Source organism: Seriola lalandi, unplaced genomic scaffold (genome assembly GCF_002814215.2).
Source record: "Seriola lalandi dorsalis isolate HSWRI2012SDOR001 ecotype SW California unplaced genomic scaffold, Sedor1 jcf7180002054581, whole genome shotgun sequence".
NCBI lineage: Eukaryota > Metazoa > Chordata > Actinopteri > Carangiformes > Carangidae > Seriola > Seriola lalandi.
In genome coordinates this window covers 1754431-1775714 of record NW_019525134.1, presented here as the reverse complement: position 1 = coordinate 1775714, position 21284 = coordinate 1754431, and the positions used below count along the sequence as shown (strand labels likewise).

At 40.8% G+C, this 21284-nt stretch overlaps 1 protein-coding gene and 1 long non-coding RNA gene across 3 annotated transcripts; one reads left to right on the top strand and one right to left on the bottom strand.

Annotated features, from left to right (window-relative positions):
* Positions 1-731: 731 nt before the first annotated feature.
* Positions 732-18742, bottom strand: esrra (estrogen-related receptor alpha). Of its 2 annotated transcripts, XM_023418316.2 has the most exons (8): positions 18482-18742; positions 16637-16738; positions 9152-9535; positions 7965-8081; positions 7709-7822; positions 6769-6936; positions 5638-5907; positions 732-4077 (listed from the first exon to the last, which is right to left on the bottom strand). In XM_023418316.2, exons 3-8 carry the CDS (start codon positions 9528-9530, stop codon positions 3824-3826), a joined length of 1302 nt encoding a protein of 433 aa, XP_023274084.1. In that variant the 5' UTR covers positions 9531-9535; positions 16637-16738; positions 18482-18742; the 3' UTR covers positions 732-3823. The 2 variants fall into 2 exon arrangements, with proteins under 2 accessions (XP_023274084.1, XP_023274085.1); XM_023418317.2 differs by lacking the exons at positions 16637-16738; positions 18482-18742 and adding an exon at positions 15124-15280.
* Positions 3972-6550, top strand: LOC147818442 (uncharacterized). The gene is made up of 2 exons (XR_015437963.1): positions 3972-4102; positions 4206-6550. It is a non-coding gene; the product is annotated as an uncharacterized LOC147818442 (long non-coding RNA).
* Positions 18743-21284: the final 2542 nt, after the last annotated feature.

The window sequence follows — 21284 nt, the reverse complement described above, 5'->3', positions numbered from 1 at the left end:
AACTTTAACTTGTAAAATTATGACCTTTTTTTAAATTACAACCTTTATTCTCATATTATGACTTTTTTCTTGTATTAAAAAAACAACAACTTTATTCTCATAATATAAATGCCTTTTTTTTCTTGTAAAATTACCACTTTATTCTCATAATATTCTTTTCGCTGAAATTAGTTTTCTTTTTCCTCAATATGGCATGAGTGTGTCATAACATGGAGACATGCAGCCTGGTTGAAAATAAACCAGCACAGACATGCAAATATCCGTCCATAAATCTGGCAAAGTAAACCTGCATTGTGGACATGTAAAATAGGTTACATCATTAGCTGTAGCAGTTAGTGCTAATTATAAACCACACTCATTCCGAGTCTATTCAGTACCCTAACTTAAGCACACTGGTTTGCAATCCTAAAGAGGCTGGGCTGGATAATCTTGCCCTTCAGAGTAAAGCTTCTAATGCTGTTTCACAAAACTGACACCTGCAGACAAAGGTGATGGTACACAAACACACAGAGGCAAACTGTTTATACAGTCAGCTACTATCATCCTTCATTTCTCCTGCTCAGTAACCGCTGTGAAGTCTGCTCAGTGTTTAGGTTTAGCACAACCTTTCATGGACCGTCCCTCATCCTCAGTGTCCAAACCTGCAGAAATAACTACCTGCATCTAATACAAAAGCACACACACACACACAAATACACAAACATCCACAGGGAGAGATGAGACCAGTGATATGCGGTGGTGGTGGTGTGTCCGTTTTATTACACAACACAAAGCACCTACAATAATCCACTCCCTGTTGCATCAGACAGTGGAAGATCTCACTTTTTTCACAGTGATTTTTATGTGGACATGTTTAGACAAGGACATGAAACTTTTTTTTATCTAAATGGGAAAAAATAGCCTACACACAGAAATTCACAGCCAATATCACACACAAAAATAAAGCAGTGTCAACAAACAACAGTAAATTGAGTAAAAAATAGAATTTAATCATTTAAATAGTCTTTCAAAATACAAACATTGATTTGAACCTCTAAATAATATAACGTTTAGTAGCTATTCTTCATTATAACTGGCAATGTTAAATGTACACTGTGGCTATACAAGGAAATGTGTGAGGTTTGGTAATTTATTGTATTGCTCATTTATATTAATGCACACATATTTAATAGAAACTACAAATGACTGTATAATTTTAAGTGACACTGCAAATGACCCTGCCTTCACCCTAACCCACCGTACCTAAAACATCTGTATGCTAATGAAAAGATTTACCTTTATGTAAATGACAAAGTTTTAAAAGCTGTAGTGCGTCCCAGGCATCTATATTTATTTGTTTGCTTCAGAAATCTGATCACTATTCAAGAAATTAGGTTAGTAAACAAATCAGAGCAAAAAAATGTCTTAGATGACATGAACGTGTGAGCTGTAACCTAAGAAAACAAAACCAAACAGGTGAATCAGAGTCACATTTTTCCAGATACATCAATCCCTGCTCCACAGTGCAACACCTGTGTGTTACAAGATGAACCGTTTTCAATTTGAACTGGCCTCCAGAGTTTCCAAGCTCCACCATTAATCCTGTGAAACCATATCAACTGCAGGCTTGCCCCCCAGTGTGAGATACTTTGTACCATGGAGCCTCGTCTTATAAAGCATGATTAATGAGCCGTATACACCTTAGAGCAATGAAAACAAAGAAAAGGATCTCAGCCGTTCGCACAACTGCGGGACATTCAACACACCTAATATTCAAATTTAAACTCGACATGTCAAAAGATCAAGAATTACATGCGTCTCCACAGTTATTTGGCCATCTGACTCGCCCTGCCTCCTGAGGTAGCCCTCTGTAGCCTCACCATGCAGCTGCATCTATAGAGCCATGTAAATTGATCCCTAAATGACAATCAGCTTCAGAAAACACACAACTGCGTACATTAACAAAAAATAAAAAATTAGCATTCAGAATATCATGAATGGAAGCTTCATTCCAATACCAAACCCACAACAGTGCGTCACAATGTAAATAAAATACCCTTAAATCCTAGAAGGAAGATGTATGAAAAAGGAGTTTCAAGTCTTTACAAATTTCAGTACACTGTGAGCTGCACAAATATAATTGTAATGGGGAATTTGTATCACATTTGCTGGCTTTGTTATCTTCCTCCATAAATTGCATGTTTATGTTTATTTAAATGGAACTGTACATGGCTAAAAGGTTAATGGCCCCTTTGGCCAATAACGATTATTTTTAGGGATCTGATTCTGACATCAGACACTGTAGCTTTGCATTGCACGTAAAGCTTATTATAATGATCGTTTATAGTGTAAGTATACAAACCTGCTGAACAATGAGTAGGACTTTCAGGATGTTGTCAGACAAGGTTTCAACATCCAAAGGGAAGATGTTGCATATGTTGCATTTCTCGTTGCCCTGAGCCCTTCATGGGCACTTACAAGTTAAAGTTCAACAGATGTACGTACACAGAGGAGGGACGTTGCATTGAAGCAAGTGAGATCTTTTATGCAGCGCTCTTCACTACTGCAGAAAATGCAGCAAAATCTCATCATAAACCTATCAATCATACATACGGGTTAGTGTTATACATTAAAGCCCACAAATAAACCGGATCAAATAGGTCAGACCGTTACAGCTGCTGGAGACAAAAAGTAGTGGTTAGATCTAGAGGAGAACAGCATTAAAAAAGCAGATGAGGCAAATGCGTTTCTTTTCTAACCACTGATGTTGCCACACTGGCTTTAATGTCAGAGCTGTGTTCTTCCCTGATCTCAGCGTAGCTCATTGGTTTCAACTGCACATGTACGCACACACTTGCTTGTATGGAAGCCAGTTCTGTGTGCCAGTAGGATTTACATACAACACTGAATATATTACCTTCCAACAAGGGCATCTTATGAGTGCACAACTCCTGGACTTCAAATCAATTGCACAACCTTTCTATAAAGAATCCTGCAACTGCTGTGTACACCAGTGGTTCCCAATTCCAGTATTTAACCCCAAAAAGTGCTGCTGGTTTCCTCTCCTGCCAGGTTTCTAAATCTACTCACCTGGACTCCCCAACCCAAACCAGGCTCGTCTAGAAGCTTGAATTAAAACAGAAATCAGCACCTGGGGTCCCGAGACTGGAGAACTACTGATCTACACACACAATTAGATGTCTCACCATTTTATCCATATTTTAAATGTGACAGACAATAATCGAGTCATTATATTGCTTTTAACATATTGCAAGTAATTCCTATGAATTTGCCTACAACGGCACACTAAACTATAGTGAATACTAGCACTCCATGTGCATGTTGATCTGACCGTGTACTGGACCCTCAAGTCTTTCACCGGATATTTTATAATGGCTTTCATAAGTAGATGTTGCATTATTTTTAAAAAGTTCAAGAGCCACATGACTGCAGTCTGTTCTTGGGTACCTAAAAGTTGTTCTTCAGTGGTTATGCAACTGCAGATTGATGCTGTGATGGAACACACCATGAAAATAGTTGAAACTGAGAAGTTTTCTGGCATTCATGTTAAATGTTTTCACTCGTGGATCTTGGAGCCTTTAACTGAAGTTTGGCAGTTTACATCTTACTGTAAGCTTTCCCGCTTAGAGACAATACATGAGGTTTTTCTTTAGTCATATTCTTTTTCTTTCTTCATGTAGCCTAAAGGGTAAAAGGACCATTTTCCTCATTATTAAATCTATAACAAAAACTTTCCTTTCTCATGAGCCACTCATCCACTGTTGAAGCCGAGATCTCTATTGGGTCTTTCTCTGCAGCCTCTTTACTCCTGCTGCTCTCTGCACTAGGGAGAGTCCATCATGGCTTCCAGCATCTCCAGGAATAGTTTGTGCATTGGGACACCTCCACGGGTCTTGATGCTGTAAAAGGTGGTAAGAGCACGACCAGCAGTCTGTCGGAGGAGAGGCAATGTTAAAAGGAGGCGTCCCGCCCGCTGGGGGTCGTCTGGGCGCCGCTGACACTCCAGCTCCAGCAGGGCCTGGTGGAGGAGGTCCCGCAGCTTTTGCACAGCCTCCATGTCCTCGATGTAAACGGAGTCTGACAGAAGAGCAGGGAGCACATGGTAAGGCAGGGTGTAGGGTTCAGATTTTCTTGGCTTTTGCCACAGAAACATGTTGCCCAGTAACTTACCACAAATACAAACTAATGACAGCCTTTATTTACAGAACAAACAGTGGATCTGTAGCACGAGCAGGACGTGCTAGATGATCTGCTGTTGACAGTAATCTTGAGAGGCTCTCTGAGGGATGTCTACGTAAAGGTTATGAGTGAGGTAAACTTCCCACAACCAGTGGACTCATTTCTATTCTGCTCTGTATGTTTATGCCTTCGTAGATCTGCCTGCTAGAAGAGTAGAACACCATGAGAAATTTTTATTTTTATTGCTGGTCGATTTCTATTTTGCCCCAGAACTGAAAAAAGCCTTCACTGCACCTGCACAGGTAATAGTCATTCTCCTGTTGTCAAGGACCTTTGGCTGCTGACGTGCACATAATCCCATCGGGCTAAAAACCTGGAAAACAGCCACTGTCTGCCTGCCCCCCCCCCCAAACACACACACACACACACACACACACACACACACACACACACACACACACACAGCTAATCTACTGTTTCTGTTGCTACCAATGTCACACTGACTAATTGATTAAACAACTGACATATGCCACAACATACACACACGCAATCTCACACTTTCAGACTGAACTAAGAATAATAATAATAATAATAATAATGATAATAATACATTTTTGCACCAAACAAATAATGGGTGTGCTACTATGATTAAAACAGGGAAAAATACACTTAGTTATCACCTAGCTAAAACTAACAACAACCCTGCAGTAAATCCTATTTTTCCGAAGTGTCACTTTGTTAGAACGGTTCCGTTTTCGTTTCAAAGTGATGTTGACTCCACTTTCTGGTCATTTTGGCGGCTGTGGTTTGTGGCTCTGTTGAATCATATTGTGTTACACTGAGATCAAATCAGGAATCTTAAACTAAATATTAGAAACAGTTGTCAGTGTAAGACAATGTAGTTCAACAGCACCAGAGACTGCAGCCTCCAAAATGATAATACAGATGAGCGACAAAAATCTTCTCTACAACAGTTTCAAACAGAACTGAGGATTCTCACGTTAATGAATGTAGAATTTATTGAAGGCTGTTAATATCAGTCTGCATTAGTTTCAGCTAATAAACTACCTAATAATGTACCTGAATGTAGTTTTTGTTGCACACCATGAGCATTACGCTTAATTACGTGCACGGTTTCCCTTAAGAAATTGGTTAGTGGAGGTGGTGAGCACTCAGCTGTATAAAGTCTAATATTCAATTTCAGAACAATTCTTCCTCTGACATTAGCAGAGACACTTAATTTGAGGTTAGATGGGGTGACTCCATTTAGAAAGAATGCAAGAAACACTGCTTTGTTAAGTAATGCCACTAGAGAACTTGTTGTTTCAGTTTGCTCTACTCATGACTACTGATATGAAATGTGCAACATACAGCACAGAGAAGTAAATACTGGCTTGTGAAAATACTGATAATAATCTATATGTCTGTATGACTGTTCAGCTGCAGGAGAGAAAGTACCTGAGTTAGTGAGTGCGATGGCTTTTAGCATGACAAATTCCTCCCGGTCCACGTTTAGTGCACGGAAACGGCGAGCAAGTTGACTAATTGCTGCATTTAGCTCTGTCAGTCCTGCAACACGTGACATCTCCTCGTCAAGGACAAAATCCTCCGCAAACACCACCTCGTCCTCACAGCCGAGCGAGCGGTACGCTACACCCAGCACCAGCACCTCCAGCCACACTGACTGCAGCACAGACATCTGGTCTGCGAGGGACAGCGACAGAAAGCCTGCGGGGGAACAGACACAGAGAGAGAGAGAGAGAGAGAGAGAGAGAGAAGAATTTAAATGCAGAGGAGGCAAACATGTTTCTGGTGTCAGGTGACGCAGCAAACACAGAACCCATGTCTCTATAGTGGCCAGATAATGGGCTTCATACTGTTGGCAGCTGGTGACCCAGCTCTAGCTTTTAATTCAGTTAGCAGAGGTTCAGTGTCTCCTTCCTCACACACCACATACCAGTCGTAACCTTGTGCAGAGGTCCACAGGTGTGAATGAGCCTGATAACACTAAAAATGTCACGATCTCTATCTGCTTTTAAAAAGAACAGCAGCTGCAACTAAGATATGTTTAAACTTGCCCGAACCCTGAAGTGCTGGGGTCTTCACAACTGGCTATTCTGCTGAGCTACTATTTTTACTCTTATTTTTAATTGCCATTCATTGCTGATTGTGTATCTTGCCTATCAAATTGATATATGGGCTGATGGGACAGATGTTTTGTACCATTTTAGGTTTTAGGATTTAGATATTTTGTGGCTGTATCTTGTACATGCAGTGACCGGGCTATTATCATGTTTGTATACCTGTACTCTATTATTATTTCTGATTTGTGTGAAATAAATTAAATGAACTGTTCATTTCAACATAAAAACCATCAGTTAATTCATTTCATTTGTTTGGACTATATGTTTTGTTCCAGAGACTTCATTGTACTTATCAGTTACACAGTTCATCCATCAGAGTCAGGGGCCAGTTATAATGATCATCATCATAAACGTAGTGTAAAAAATAAATTGAAAAGTCAGAGTCTGAGTGATAGTGTCTGTCATTACCTCTCCTCTCCTCGTGTCTCCTCAGTGAATCTCTTACCTGGAATGTGTTTGGCCCAGCCAATGATGACAACCAGCTCACGGTCAGCAAGGTCACAGAGGGTGGTGAGCGTCCGCTGGGCTGTGTCAGGCTGCAGAGGGTCGGGCATGGCAAATAATTTTTCTGGCTCTGCCACTAGGAGGTGGGACACAATGATGTTGGAGGAACCTGTGTCGCAAAATGGACACAAAACAACAAATTAATATGATGCACAAATGAAAACTGCAGTTTGTCACGGACACATTGATCCCAAAATATCAACTCGTCATTTTCTAAACTAATAAACTAAATTTTGCTTAATGCAACATGCTGATCTGCACTGGTGTTAACTATTTTATACAAAAAAAATCTCCTTTGTCAGATTTATTTGAATTATGAGCTCCAAGTTAGGTCATCTAAATTTATGCAAATAGGCACAGGTTAAATTCTTCACTCTTGTATCGCTGACTGAAGAGTGAGGAAATCTGTGTATAATTCTTCGGCAGCAGAGGGCGCTGTTTTCTAATCAATTCCTCTGTGTGGACAGCTCACGGTGAAGCTTCCCATAATATCTCACATGTTCTGAGCAGCTCTCTCTCTCTACCTCTGAATCAGCGAAGGGATGACCTCCAGATAAACTGACCACCCAACACTTTGATGTGTCTGTTCTTACTGTGTTTTTAACTGACTAAACGTAGCTGCTTTTTTCTTCATACGTGTAGTTTGCCAGCAGAGAATTGATCAGTAGCCGGTTATCCGTTGCCTAGCGGCAGCAGGACGTCTCTCGCCACAAATAAAAGCAAAACTCTTTCCCATTAATCAGCACCGAGTGTCAGATACAGTGAATGAGTGAGCTGGCTGCACTTTACAGAGTTGCTACAGAAACGTGGCACCTACAGTCTTGTAGTTTGGGCTGATAGTTACCATTGAACTAATGGCAGGACATGAATATAAATCACACCTTTTTCACTCTCCTTTGTCAGAGGTAGAGGGGCATTCTGGTATGTTGCATTCTCCACCTCTGGGCGCCTTTTGTACTTCTGTCTTCCACCTCGGACCCTGTCGAGACGAACCCCTACATGGTGAAACATCAAGTATTTGTGAGTTGTGGAGGGAAAACAGAGTGAACATACCAGATTTAAAAGATCAGCACAGTGACTCTTCAGATGTAACATCACAGGCTGGCTACACAGCGTCTGCACAACATAAACACTCACCCTCTTTCAGCATGCCTACTTTGAGGCACTTGGTGAAGCGGCATGCCTGGCAAGCCTTTCTGCGCCTTTTGGTGATCTCACACTCGTTTGAAGCTGGACAGCTGTATTCAATGTTACCTTTATGGAGAAAGAGTCAATTTACAGTTAAGAGAATGATTAAGAAATATGAAGATGAATAAACATATGAGATGAGTGAAAACCACCTCCATCAATGTCTTAATCTCTCTCTGATATTTTAATCTATCTACCCACAACAGAAGCCACACAAGCTAACCTCCCCACCACCTACCAACATACATACAGTGACTGCCTAGGGGTCATGGTTTTAGTTCAAACCAGATGGAGTGGTTGTAGTGACAGTGTACTGAGGCACGGGTCCACTCCTTCCTCAGACTCTTTAACCACTATAGTGACGAGGGACTGTTCCAGATTACAGCTGATGAAGGAATATTTTGCCAGATTTATTAAACCTGATCAATTTACAAAAACTCTCATTAGTTATTACTGCATTATTACATGAGTACTCAGCATTCAAACCAAAGTACCATTTTGTGACTGTATGTTGCACAATTGCGATGGTATCACTGTGACAATTTGTCCACAGACATATCAACAACTGCCAAATCACTCAACACCTCCGTGGTACTTCCTGCCACAGTAGACCACATTTGATGGCACACACACACACACACACACACACACACACACACACACACACACACACACACACACACACACACACAGATTTACGAGGTGAAATACCAGTCCCACTGTTGTGGCTGGTAAAAATACATTTAATTTGTTCTCTCAACTTCCCACATTTAACTAGTTAAACTGCCTGTTCTCCTCTGTTTGAAGGTAAAGGAAACGCTTTGTGGAATACTAGAATAAAATATATAAATATATTGAACAAACTAAGCAGATAAGTTTCTTCCAAATCTTCTGAACTATATTTTGCTGTTTTGTTTTTTCAAAAGAATGAGGAAAAATCTCCCCACACTAGTTTTACACTCATTGTTTTAAAGAAGAAGAAGCTATCAGAGTCACACAGGAGGTCACAGTCAGTCACAATTAACATGATTAAATATTCCAAATGTAAATACCATCAATCTGTTTGATTACAGAAGGTGTCAGGGGAAAATATGACCTGTATACTGGTTGTTCTGCTTTTCAAACACAACACACACCTTGGATGGTTCTCTTGAAGAACGCCTTGCAGGCCTCACATGACGCCACGCCATAGTGGTAACCTGAGGCCACATCTCCACACACTAAGCAGAGCCTTTTGGGCAGCGTGCTCAGGGCGTACTTGCATCGCCCTGCTCCATTTCCAGTGGAGCCCTCCTCCGCCCCATCACCACCTTCGTCTTTGAAGTGGCAGCGCAGAGCTGGTGTGTAGAGTGGTGGAGAGTAACGTTTAGTGCCGTCTCCTCTGGTTCCTCCACCTCCACTCTGAGAGGAGTCTGAGGAGGCCCCACCAGGGCTGGTCCGACCTCCCCCACCTCCCTCTGGACTGCTTGGTTCTGCCTTTATGTAGACGTCTGACCGGCGCTCCCTGGAAGACATGATGCCTACAGGGGAAACATTAAAAACAAAGAAAGGTCAAGTGAATACAGGCACACAAGCTCACATCTTTGTCTCTTAAACCATCTTCATGCCACCAGAAGAAAATGGCCGACTGAATTTTGACTCAGTCTGATATTCTCTATTGTTTATCTTCTTAAATCTTCTTTGACATCATTTGGATAACGACATATAAACCGTAAAAAAAACAATGCCCTGAAACACAACTTAAAATAACCACATTCTCACTCACACACACACACACACACACAACCACCCTGGTGGAGGGATACAAGTAAAGAAAAGAAGTTCTTCTTCACCATGTGTCAAGAACTCAAAGGTTCATAGCAGTAAGTATCAAACAAAGAAAGAAAGGAAATACAGTAACAATATATATAAATAAATACAGTTAAATTGAGTTCAGATATTGAGTATATTGAGTCTCGTTTTTAAGTTGAAATAAATCTTCATAATCAAAATCTACTTAATTCACTTGTTTGTTTGTGCCAGATTTTTTTTCCTCTTTGGCATCTTACGACTGAAAGAGGGGGTGGAAAAGTGCCAGTGGTGCCCCATCATATGCAACAGGACCCACTGGCCCAGCCGACCCTACAGACCCCAGAACCAGTCTCCAAGTGTTTACACCAAGCTTTACTGTTTATACCTTTTGAGTGGATTTGAGTGTAAACACAGGAATCAAAAGGAAACAGGAAACAAAAAAATCTCCACTTGAACTGTAAATGTTATTTCATCCAGATAGCCTGGTTACTTCACATTAAAAGTGTGGTCATTTTTCTTTCCTGAAAGCATGGACTGAAAAGTACTCAAATTTTTGTATTAACATCACAAAGGGCCCTCTTGTTCCCTCTCTGTTCTTTAGCAGAACTTAGTCCCTGTGTTGTTTTGTGCTATTTTTTCCTCAGCTAGTCTTTTCAATCCATCAAAAAACACCTTAGATTCACCAAACCAGGACCCTTCATGCCTAAAATAAAACTATAGAGTACTTGAATCAACGCCGCAGTGTGAAGTCTTTGTCTGTGACATTTCTACACATTAAAATAGCCAAGGTGACCAGATGGAGGTTGCTGTGCTCATAAGCAGTGCCTGCGCTTCCCTATTCAGACACATAACTTACGTTTGAGTGAGGCAGTGCTGCAGCGAACTGCATGCCTGCCAACTTCACATAGCTGCTGTACTTCTCAGTTTAACTACAGAAACTACGGCGGCTGACCGCAGACACACAACACCCCCAAACAAAACAATCAGTAAATATTGCTTCTGATGAAAATGAAAATAATGTTTGGTTGTTGTTATTTATATTATCGATTAATCTGCTGCAATTTCTTTTATTAAAGCATTATAGAATAAACTTAAAGAATAACATAAAGAACAATTAAAGAATATCTAAAGAATAAACAGAATAATTAAATTTTTTTTTATTTTAAAAATTGTCAAACAACGCACATCACAACTTCACAGAGCTGAACATAACGTCTTAAATTACATTTTCTTTCCACCAAAAGTCCAAATACTTCAAAATTACTTTTAGAAATTAAGAAAATGACTTTTAAACACTGATGACTTAACACTCTGAGAGGATGGCATCTGAAAATAATTTGCAGGGTTTTACTATTTTTTGAAAAATAACTGAAATTACTAATTGATTATCAAAGTCGGCTCATGGAGTATTGTAGCCATAACGTCTTAAGAGAAAAAAAAAACTTTCCGCACTGCAGAGGGCAGCAGGCTTCTACCACTATCCCATCACCTCAACAGACATTTTTCATTTAATTTCTCAATTCAATTTTCTCGACTGAGAATACAGAGGAGCTATTTGTAAGTTGTCTCCAGTGATGGAAAGCAACCCTTTTGTTTTGCTTCTATTTTCTTGTACTGAAGTTAGCATGCTAACCAGCTAGCCGGAGCCTGTTGGCACGTCTTGTCACTTTCCAATACAGAGTCACTGTAGCGTCCAATTTGTCCTGGATAACTAGCTGCTCAGAGGACGTATTATAATTTCCTGTAAACGCCATGATGGCTGAAGTTCTTGGCAAGACTGGGAAGTTAAAATCTGTTAATGGTAATGTTAGCTATGTAGCAATAGCAAAACTTGCAAATACCACCTTTAAATCAAACTGCAGCAGAACGACACAGAAAGGCTTTAATCACTTTGAATTTGTTCTAAATGCTGCTAAAAGTAAAACTCCTTCTGTCAAAAAAAACATGACGACAGTTGAGTGTTCCACCACCTCCACGACCAAATGTAAACCCAGAGAGTAATGTATGGTAAGATCAGCATGAGTAATTATGTTTCATGCTTTTAAGTTGTTACTTAGCTTCCAGTAACTTAGTTGTAATGCCAAATGTCTGGAGCCTTAATGTCAATCATACACTGTGTCCATTTTATATAAGACAATTAGCCTAAGAGCAGCCTGACCTCTTTGACACAGGAGGTTTCCTGCAATAAAGCAACTGAACAGGCGGGTGGGTGAATGTTTGTGTGAGCAAAGTGACCACGAATGTCCCTGCCAAAACCAGGGAAATTAATTCAGACTCTTCTGTAGGTGTACCACTCCTGTAATTAATGAGTAGCCATGTTTCATTATACTGTCTGAAGCGGACATTGTTGTCTGGTGTTAGAGACGCAGCCTGACTTTATCAGCAGCTCTTCAGGGATCGGAAAAATGGGTGAAAAGTGAAAAGGGGGATCAGCGGGGCAAGAGTGTGAATACCATGTGTGGTGTCTGTCTCTGGGCTTCAAGTCATCAGTGGAGACATTAATGCAGGGCCTTACTTGAACGACTGGGCTCTTGTTCCAGCTTAATAGATCACTGCGTGAGGACGATGAGATGGGATCTCTGCAGCCTAAAGAGCTTCAATCCAGTTAAGACCTGAAAGTGACTTGTGATTTTCTCCTGCATACACACTGCCAGTCTACTGCAATAACCAACCGCTTTCTTTCTTTGGCTGGAGCCGCAACAGTTCAGTGCTACATCCCCAAATGTCCGTGAGTGAGTGAGTGAGTGAGTGAGTGAGTGAGTGAGTGAGTGAGTGAGTGAGTGAGTGAGTGAGTGAGTGAGTGACACCATTGGTTGGCTGACCCTTTAACAACGTTTTTCAAAATAGACATATCTAGTGACTTTTTGGTCAAACATTTGCCATTTTAGAAGAAAGATAATCTGCCCCACGAGCGAGAGGGACACCTCTCTGTGCGTCTACTGTTCAGTGAGTAGCAGAGAGGCAGTTTATTACCCATGCTCCGCCCACATGACTACATTTTCTTTTTAAAACAGCGTTTTCCAACAAAAACGATCTCCATCCAGACTATCACACCTGAAAACACATACATACATGACCAGTCATATATACTGGGCATGTGTGAACCAGTGTAAACAGGAAGCAGATTGTCTACTCTGCAGATGATTGGTTGCAAAAAACACAATGAACGAGGAACAGAAAAGACAGTTGTAGCAAATGGAGAATGTAACTAAACTAGCAAAGACAACAAGGTCAGCAACAATTCATTATCATATTGCATTCACCGCTGGTAGTCCAGGCTGATGAGAGCCAATCAGAAGACACCGTGGATGTGACGTCATCATTTCCAAAGGTCTCAGTTTACACCCGTCCAAACTACAACACAACCCCAGACCCTCCGTCTGGTGCTAGGTCCAAACGACTATGTTTTTCTGTGCGCCGTGTGAGAGACAAATTAAGACAGATATTCTGACGCTTCTAACTTCCTCCTTCCTAACTAACTTCCGAGTGATCATAAATATAGCCGAAATTTTGTCAGAGGACATCACGGTTATAAAATCAGGATTTGGAAGTGACCGCTGGTTAACATGTTGTCTTAATGTGCAGTGTTTCAGTCACTGTTACATACTTGTTCTGTAGTCATGACAACAGAAACACAAAAAATATGTTAATAAGACCAGCTGTATTAAAATACTGTATGAAAGCACAGAGAGATGAGAAACCAGCGGACACTACGCAGGATGTAAATATGACGCAATGGTGTCGTAAATATACTAATTAGCATATTACTTCATCTAGCAACATTTCAAGCAGCTTTAGCTACTTTCCATTGAGAGTCATTGTTTACAACAGTTTTCACCTACGTCCTCAACACACTCCAGCCATATACAGTACTAGGCTTTGATCTAGTCTTGAGATTCATCAGTTGGGCTGATAAACCAGTTACAGCCGATATAAGTGTTGCAATAGTTAAAATGCCTTGCTCCCTGCTCCAGTCCCTCGCCCAGCCCACAATGACTACATTACATGCATGTATGCTCAGTACACACTGGTTTTTCTGCCCTAATTAAATAAACCAATGGGTGTTTGGAATAATTAATAAAAGACTCTTATTTTGTTTACTTTATGGTGTATATAGAGATATTATTAAATTGCTGTATTTGGGGGGATTAATTGAACAATGTGGAGAGATTTTCTCCTTTACTTACTCTGACTACAAAACTATCAGTCAACTGTCTGTGTAAGCGTGCACTCTTAACATGTGCTGTATGCTGTTTATTAATGTCAGTTTGCTGAATTATTAATACGTTTTATATATATATATATATATATATATGTGTGTGTGTGTGTATGCATGTTACCCATTTACTCACAAGAGACATGACTAAGAAAAACGTGAAAAACATCCCAATTACCAATGAGGCGCTGTCTTTGAACTTAGAGGCAATCAAAGCTGTTCAATACAAACAGGGTTCAGCCCACTGAGAAAAAAACAACAGGCTCTCAATGCTTTTACACTGAGCTTTACACATACACAGTGCAATATGCAATAAAGAGAACTATGGTTGTAGATAAAGACTTTCTTATGTGACATCCTGGGTTCAAGACACTCAGCGAGGAATATAATACTTGCTGCAGATATCATTAATTGCAAACCCAGAATGGCTTTATGAAATGTATTGCTACAGCTGATAACCCAGTCCTATAGTGGCTGGTAGTCATATACTTTCTTTGGAGTTTGCCCCCTCTGGACTTGATTGTAACACTCTTTGGCAAGCAGCAAAGGGGGGGTCACAGTAACCTGTTTAAAGTTTAGCTTACTGGGACTGAGTTTACAAGCTCAGTGAATGTCTGAGCCAGTGCCATCAGGAATAATAATACATGAAGCCAGATAATCATCACTTTAAGACCAGCTATGATCCCTGAATGTCCCATGTGCACCGCTGGTCAGCTCGACATCTGCTCTGGCAAATGAGGAGCAACAGACTGAGAGAATAAAACGTTGAAACACATAGAGGATAGCTTTGAGGCTGCTGGTTCGTTTGGTTAAAGCAGATTAAAGTTTGTGTTAAACCCGGTGAGACTGGTGTAGATGTTTGGTTTCCTCTTTAACTCACCATAGAAACGTGTCGTGTGTACTTTAAACTGATGTAGCAGCATGTTTGGAGTAGCGTTAGCATTAGCATCAACGACGAACACATTATGATAACTGTAGCTTAGCCCTGCCATTAGCTAACTAAGCTAGCAGTGGCTAGCGTTAATCCTGCCTGACCAGCTCTCTCCTCCTGGGGCCGAGGGTTATTTTTGTCACTCTATCCGGGGCTCGGCTGCATCTTACCTGGTAGCGGTGACTAGTACAGCACTCGAGTCTCTCCGCGGAGTGAAAACATGGCACAGATCTGACAGAAAATCAGTTTCCAGGCTGCCAGCGCCCGCTAGCTCGTGTTGGCTGTGTGTTGAGATGGGCCGGGCTACAGTCGTCTTTCCCTAACAGCTGCTAAATGATACAGGATGGACACTGTGGCTAAAACATATTAGTGCAAGGAGCACTCTGCAAGCAGCTTCATTTAACTACCAAATTAACTAGCTGTTAGTGGTTTGAATGAGTACTAACTTTACATTATCTCACACGTAGAAATGAAATATATATATGCTCATATTATGTCTTATGATGGAGGAACATCATAACAGGTATTTGTGTAGTGATACTGGAGAAACATGTTCAGTCCCAATTGTAAACGTGCTCCAGGACTATATTAACCGTGACAGGAATACATTTACTATCCATTAACTAATCAAAAGTATCAACTTTTACCTGACACAATGCAAAAGAGTCCTAATGATGAATGACAAAGTTTGACTCACATGTAACCAGTGAGAAATGTTCATTTCATTGTTGTTTTTGCAAATTATAAAATTGTAGCCACAAATTTTGATTCTGCTCGATCAAAATTGCTGCAGAAAGATTTTATTTTTTCTCCACGCTTCTTCATGCAGCATCTCAAAAACCAAGAGCCTCAAAGTTATAGTATCATTGAGCCCTTTGGATAATGTGAATAGCATGTCTGTAACAGAATCATACATGTTATATTCTATCATTAGTCACTTTGTGTGATGATTGATGATTGAAGTGAAATGAGATGCCAATACCTTCAAAATCATTCTTTACTGCTTATGCTGCATTTCTCTGTCCACATCTAATCAGAAGACATTAATAACCCTCTGTGGTCTGAGGGCATTTTCTTGATTTCTACATTACTTCTTAAATTCACTTTTTAAAAGATACTTGCATACGACACAATACCCAAGTGTTTTATATTGCAATTTTCAGAGCACTGTGTAAACAGATAACTTGGCCCAAATGCTGAAAATTTGAAGCCTAGTTTTTGAAATTCTTCAAATATCTTGTGAAAACACAACTTTGCTGCTGTGGATGAATTGTTTTGGCGCTTCAAATGGGTTTGCCAAAGTCTATAGGTTCATAAAAATAGTGCAATATGTGAGTAAAATAGTAGATAGTAGAATAGTAGAGTTGAAGTGTTGTCTGTCACTCTACTTTAACCAAAGTTTAGAGGCTTTAAGTCACATATGATCTCGCAAGAATTTGTAGGAGAAAGTGGAGTCTACAGATTCTCACAACATTTAAACCATATTTCTACACTCCACTATACATATTAATTATTATCTCTAACATATTTATGGAAACATCGACTTCAGAGGGTTAACATCGGCAGCTAAAAGTTCATTACACCTGGCAACAGAATACAAATAACCCATATAATCCCATTCGAAGCATAGCATAATAACAAAATATTTCATCAGCATAAAAAGGTGAAGTGAGAACACATTACCTGTTTGGTGAGCTGTCGTTTGAAGCCTATATATCCCTCACTCCTGGTGGTAGCTTAATGAAGTGCTATTGCTTGGGTTGAAGTCTGCAGTTCTCAGGACACCTGCAAAATAAGTGATAAGAGGTTTTTGAACCTATAGATAAACCAAGATGATTCATTTTCATGTCAACCTCCCATTTGTGATGTTAAAGGTCAAATCCCTATGGGAACATTGTGTCCAGCCTCATAATGACCATGATGTCTGAGAAGTAGCTGTACATATTAGATTATTAAAAAGCTATTAATAATAACAGTACCAATCTCCACATGAAAACCTCTCCATTAAAGATAGTTTTGTTACCTCTGTGGTAAGACGTGTGTACACTAGAAACAATGACTTTTCCTTCCTAAAATACATAACCCACTGTATCTATCCAGATTTCTGCACGCTGCTGGAGTACCCTCCCCCTTACACTGCGTGACACACTCCAAAGGTCACAGCGACAGGAATGCTTGAAGGACAGACAGAGTAAAGCCAACACCTTGTCTCTTACTCAAAGTCATGAGCTGAAGTTTGGTGATAACTCTCTGTAAATAATTAAAGAGGCTGGTTTTATTTATTTTTTTTAAACATTAAATGAAACATAATTTCAGTTTGCTTTGAAAGTGTAAACATGACTCTGCCTGTGGACATTTAAAAAGTCCACAACATTAAATGTCAAATTGCAGCAAAGGGGACTTCAGTTTATTTCGAGCTCTTTAACCTTGAGCAACAAGACTATAACAAACAAACTGTGATGCTTTCGTCATTTTCTTTGGAAGTGATCAGAACTGACAACTTCATTTTTAAAAGTCACATTTCATAGAAGAAGTTTAATTTAAATTTAAGATGTATATTCAGATAAATAAATCAGCACAAACTGAAATAATTCCCTGTATTAAACGTTATCTCTCTGTGCACACTTTTCCCCCATAAACTAAAAGTCCAATATCAGCACATGAATCAGTCCTTGAGCTTCTTGTAGTTTTGTGAGGGGGCACCAGTGGCCTTTGTCACTGACAATGCATCACACTGACTGTACATAAAACTCAGTTTGAGGGTTTTAAATGCGGCGCACTGTGGAGACGGTGAGAACAGCACCCAGGGGTGACCTTCATAACTGATCTCGGACCGGTGAAAGGTTAATTGCCAAAGTGGATTATGCCTTAAGATCAGTGATCTCAATCCTGGTCCAGCAGGCTCGGTGACTTGCATAGTTCAGTGTGTTAACACAGAAAGAAGAATAACTCGCGCGCGCGCGTGTGTGTGTGTGTGTGTGTGTGTGTGTGTGTGTGTGTGTGTGTATGGGGGGTTACATATAAAGTGTGCACAGTTGAAGAAGTGTGTTATTTGCACATGCAAGACTTGTCTTTTAAGTGAGGGCATGCGGAGAAACATACGACGACAATTATCCGCTGCACCCTGTTCAGCCATGTTTCTGCATTCTTCATTTATTCAATAAATGTCCACGCATCATATTTACTAAGACATTTTGTGGGTGTTTTACAGACGACTCCAGCATTACCCGTCACAGAGAGTGTTATAGCGTGTCTTCAACTGCGAGTCAGTCTGGGCTTCGTGTATGATTGAGGTATTAAAGCTGGACAAGAAGCTTGTGCATTACACAGCGTACTAACTATTTATTCAGCAGCTCGTGCCCCCTACCCCCAATAACGTGGCCACGCGAACTTAAAGCTCTGCCAGGCGAATCGTGCATGCACATCAGGCCACCGATAAAGACAGCTGACACCTCCACGGAGCGATTAATAACCGGCTAAACCCGCTGTGAGCTAGGTGTCTGCGGTGTGGGTGAGAGAGGTACTTACTGGGAAATGTAAAACCATCGCAGGGTTGTTTTTATCTGAAGTCAGTCAAGTCTTTGCGGCGGGCAAGTCCACAGTCGGTTTAACCGGTATAATGGCGCTGTCCAAGCCTCGGTGGGTGTCTCACATCGCATCCCTCCGTTACCGTGTCATAAGGTGATGACAACGACCGGCGACACACTGTCTTATCCGCCTGTTCGGTTCCGTAGCCCGCTGTTATAATTTTTCGTCTTCGGCTCTCACAACTGAGGTTGTAGTTGGAAATTAACGTCAAGACTTCAAGAAGGAAAACTGAATATCCGGTAAGGAAAAAAGTTTCACAATAAAACTCTGTCGACTCTCGCAACGCTTGAACTTTTCTCGAGTCAAACGACGTCACAGAGCGAAACGGAGCGTAAGATGGAAGAGTCACCACCTCCTGCTTTAATGTGCCACACACTCCCCCAGAATCATAACAGTACTTAAATCAGTATTTAAACCACCGTTTTCTTTCTTAAAACTCACACTGTATAACTTCCGGCTCCTCCCGAGGTTTCCCTCGCTAACTTGACGCAGCGCAGTGACGTAGGATATCTATCCCGTGCCTTTACTCCTCCCTCTCTCCAATTTGCGTCCGCTGTGTCTCCGTTACGTCCGTACGCACCTTCCACCGGCGTCAGCAGCATTATAATAATGGCCTGCAAGTCGTGAAAAAAAAATATGACCCAGTCTCCGTTAATCCTCATGTAGTCGAGGTACGCTGTATTCATTTATCTGAGGCTGCTTCCAGATCAGTCTTATACAAAGCTGTTGTGTCGTGCAACTCGACAATATGTGCGGGAGCAAACCCTCCCCCACAGAACATGAGATATTATGAAATTCCCATTTGGACTTACTAATACTATATAAATACTTTATTGTACATTTTATCATAGCCGTTCGTCTTGTTGTGGCATTTTAACTTAAAATTTTCCACCATACAACATAAAATTACAGTACATTTTATTCAATAAATTATGACAAAAGCTTTAGGGAAGTGTTGCTGGAGGAACGGCACAGCTCTATGGAAAATATAGTCATGCTGTCGGTCTTGTGACACTGACCCTGCTCACTCCACAGGGCAGCTGCCAAGGAGGAGGAGATCAGGAGATCACTGCAATGGCACGAGAAAGGCAAATAATCAAGGGATTTCAGACCAGCAACCTGCAGCACAGTGTGTCAGACACCTCATCAGACATGTGTCGGAGATCATCAGGCTTCCTTTAACACACAGATAATAACAATTAAATGGGGTTTCTGTCCAACTTTGAAGCCCGTGCTCTCTCCAACATGCCCGGTGGCAGCTGGCACACCGAGGAGAGAAGTTGTGACAAGAGATAACAACACTGAACACTGGTTTAAAATAATGGAGAATAAAAGTGAGAGCGTGAGATGAAAAGAACATGTAGTAGCCGTGTGATTTGGAGAAATGCGTATCCCCCCAGAAGACCCCAGTATTCTGTAGCTCTAATTATAGACTATTAAACGTTAGTCTAGTCTGTTAAACCAATAAGCGCTAAAGCCTCGCTTCATTGCCCTCTCTGTGTCAGAGGAGCAGGACAACTGTGTGTTTATGTCTTGATGTGATCCCATGTATGCAGCCCGGGCTCGGGGCAGGATTTCCGTGGTGCGCGCATGAGAGGAAAAACTGACGGCAGTGTCATTGCGACCTTGAAACAAGGTCACTGAGTCTCTGCTGCAGACACTGCAATTCTGCGGGGCTGCATCACACTGGTGCAGAGTCTGCATTATCATCCTGTTAGAGGCGAACCGGTCATGCTATATTCATTAGGTTCACCCAGAGAGCGGAACATTGGATTTGTTAGAGACACTTTATGTTTTCAGATTTAGGCTTTACTGCATTATAATATCATGGCTGCAGCATGATAGTGGTGCCGATGATAAACTATGAAGAGCGAGCACGTTGAATGACACTGTGAATGGCAGCTGGGGTCCCCAGGGTGCTTCTTACAGTAGGTCGTGACCTCAGACAGGTGTAAGCTGATAGGCTACATAAATACCTAGAAGCCTTTGTGCCTGTGATACACAAAAAGTATGAGTGCAGCACATGCAATGAGTCACAGATAGCACCACTGATAGAGAACAGTCTCCACCTAAACTATAAACACCATGATCAGTGTGATATCACTATAGCACCAGTGTAGTGAGTTCAAGTGTTGAGTCCTGGTCCAAACAGCTGAACAAGGAGAGGGGTCAATAATGACAGAAAATTAATGGAACACAATGGAAAATATTATTTCTTAAAAAAGCTCAGTGTCAGTGTTGGTACATTCATACATGTTCTTATTACATTTCATGTTTATATGTAATTCAAAGAGTAAATTCCTCAAAAAACAGGATTTAAATGATTCTTTATTATAATAATTACCCATAATAAGGTCAGTATCTATAAATATGGACAGAGTTTTTGCTGAACTGGACATCAGAGCATCAAGAAGTGATGATGTCACCATGTTACATTACAGTCCACTGAAAGGACCAGCTCCATGAGCGTATAGAGGTTTTGTTTAAGATGTGACATGCAGCTGAGTTTGATTTCCATCTGCGAATGAGAAAATGTCTCCCTGATGGAACAGCTCCAGGATTTTCTTCTACATGACCTGATCACTGCAGTCTGTGTCTCTGCTGTTCATCTGAAGAAATGATTCAAACCCAGAATACAATATTGTAGAAGAGCCACATTTGAACTTTATTTAAGGATGGATTTTCCCTTTAACTCCAGGTCAGGAGTGTAATCTACATCAGCACTACAAACCCTGCCAATTAT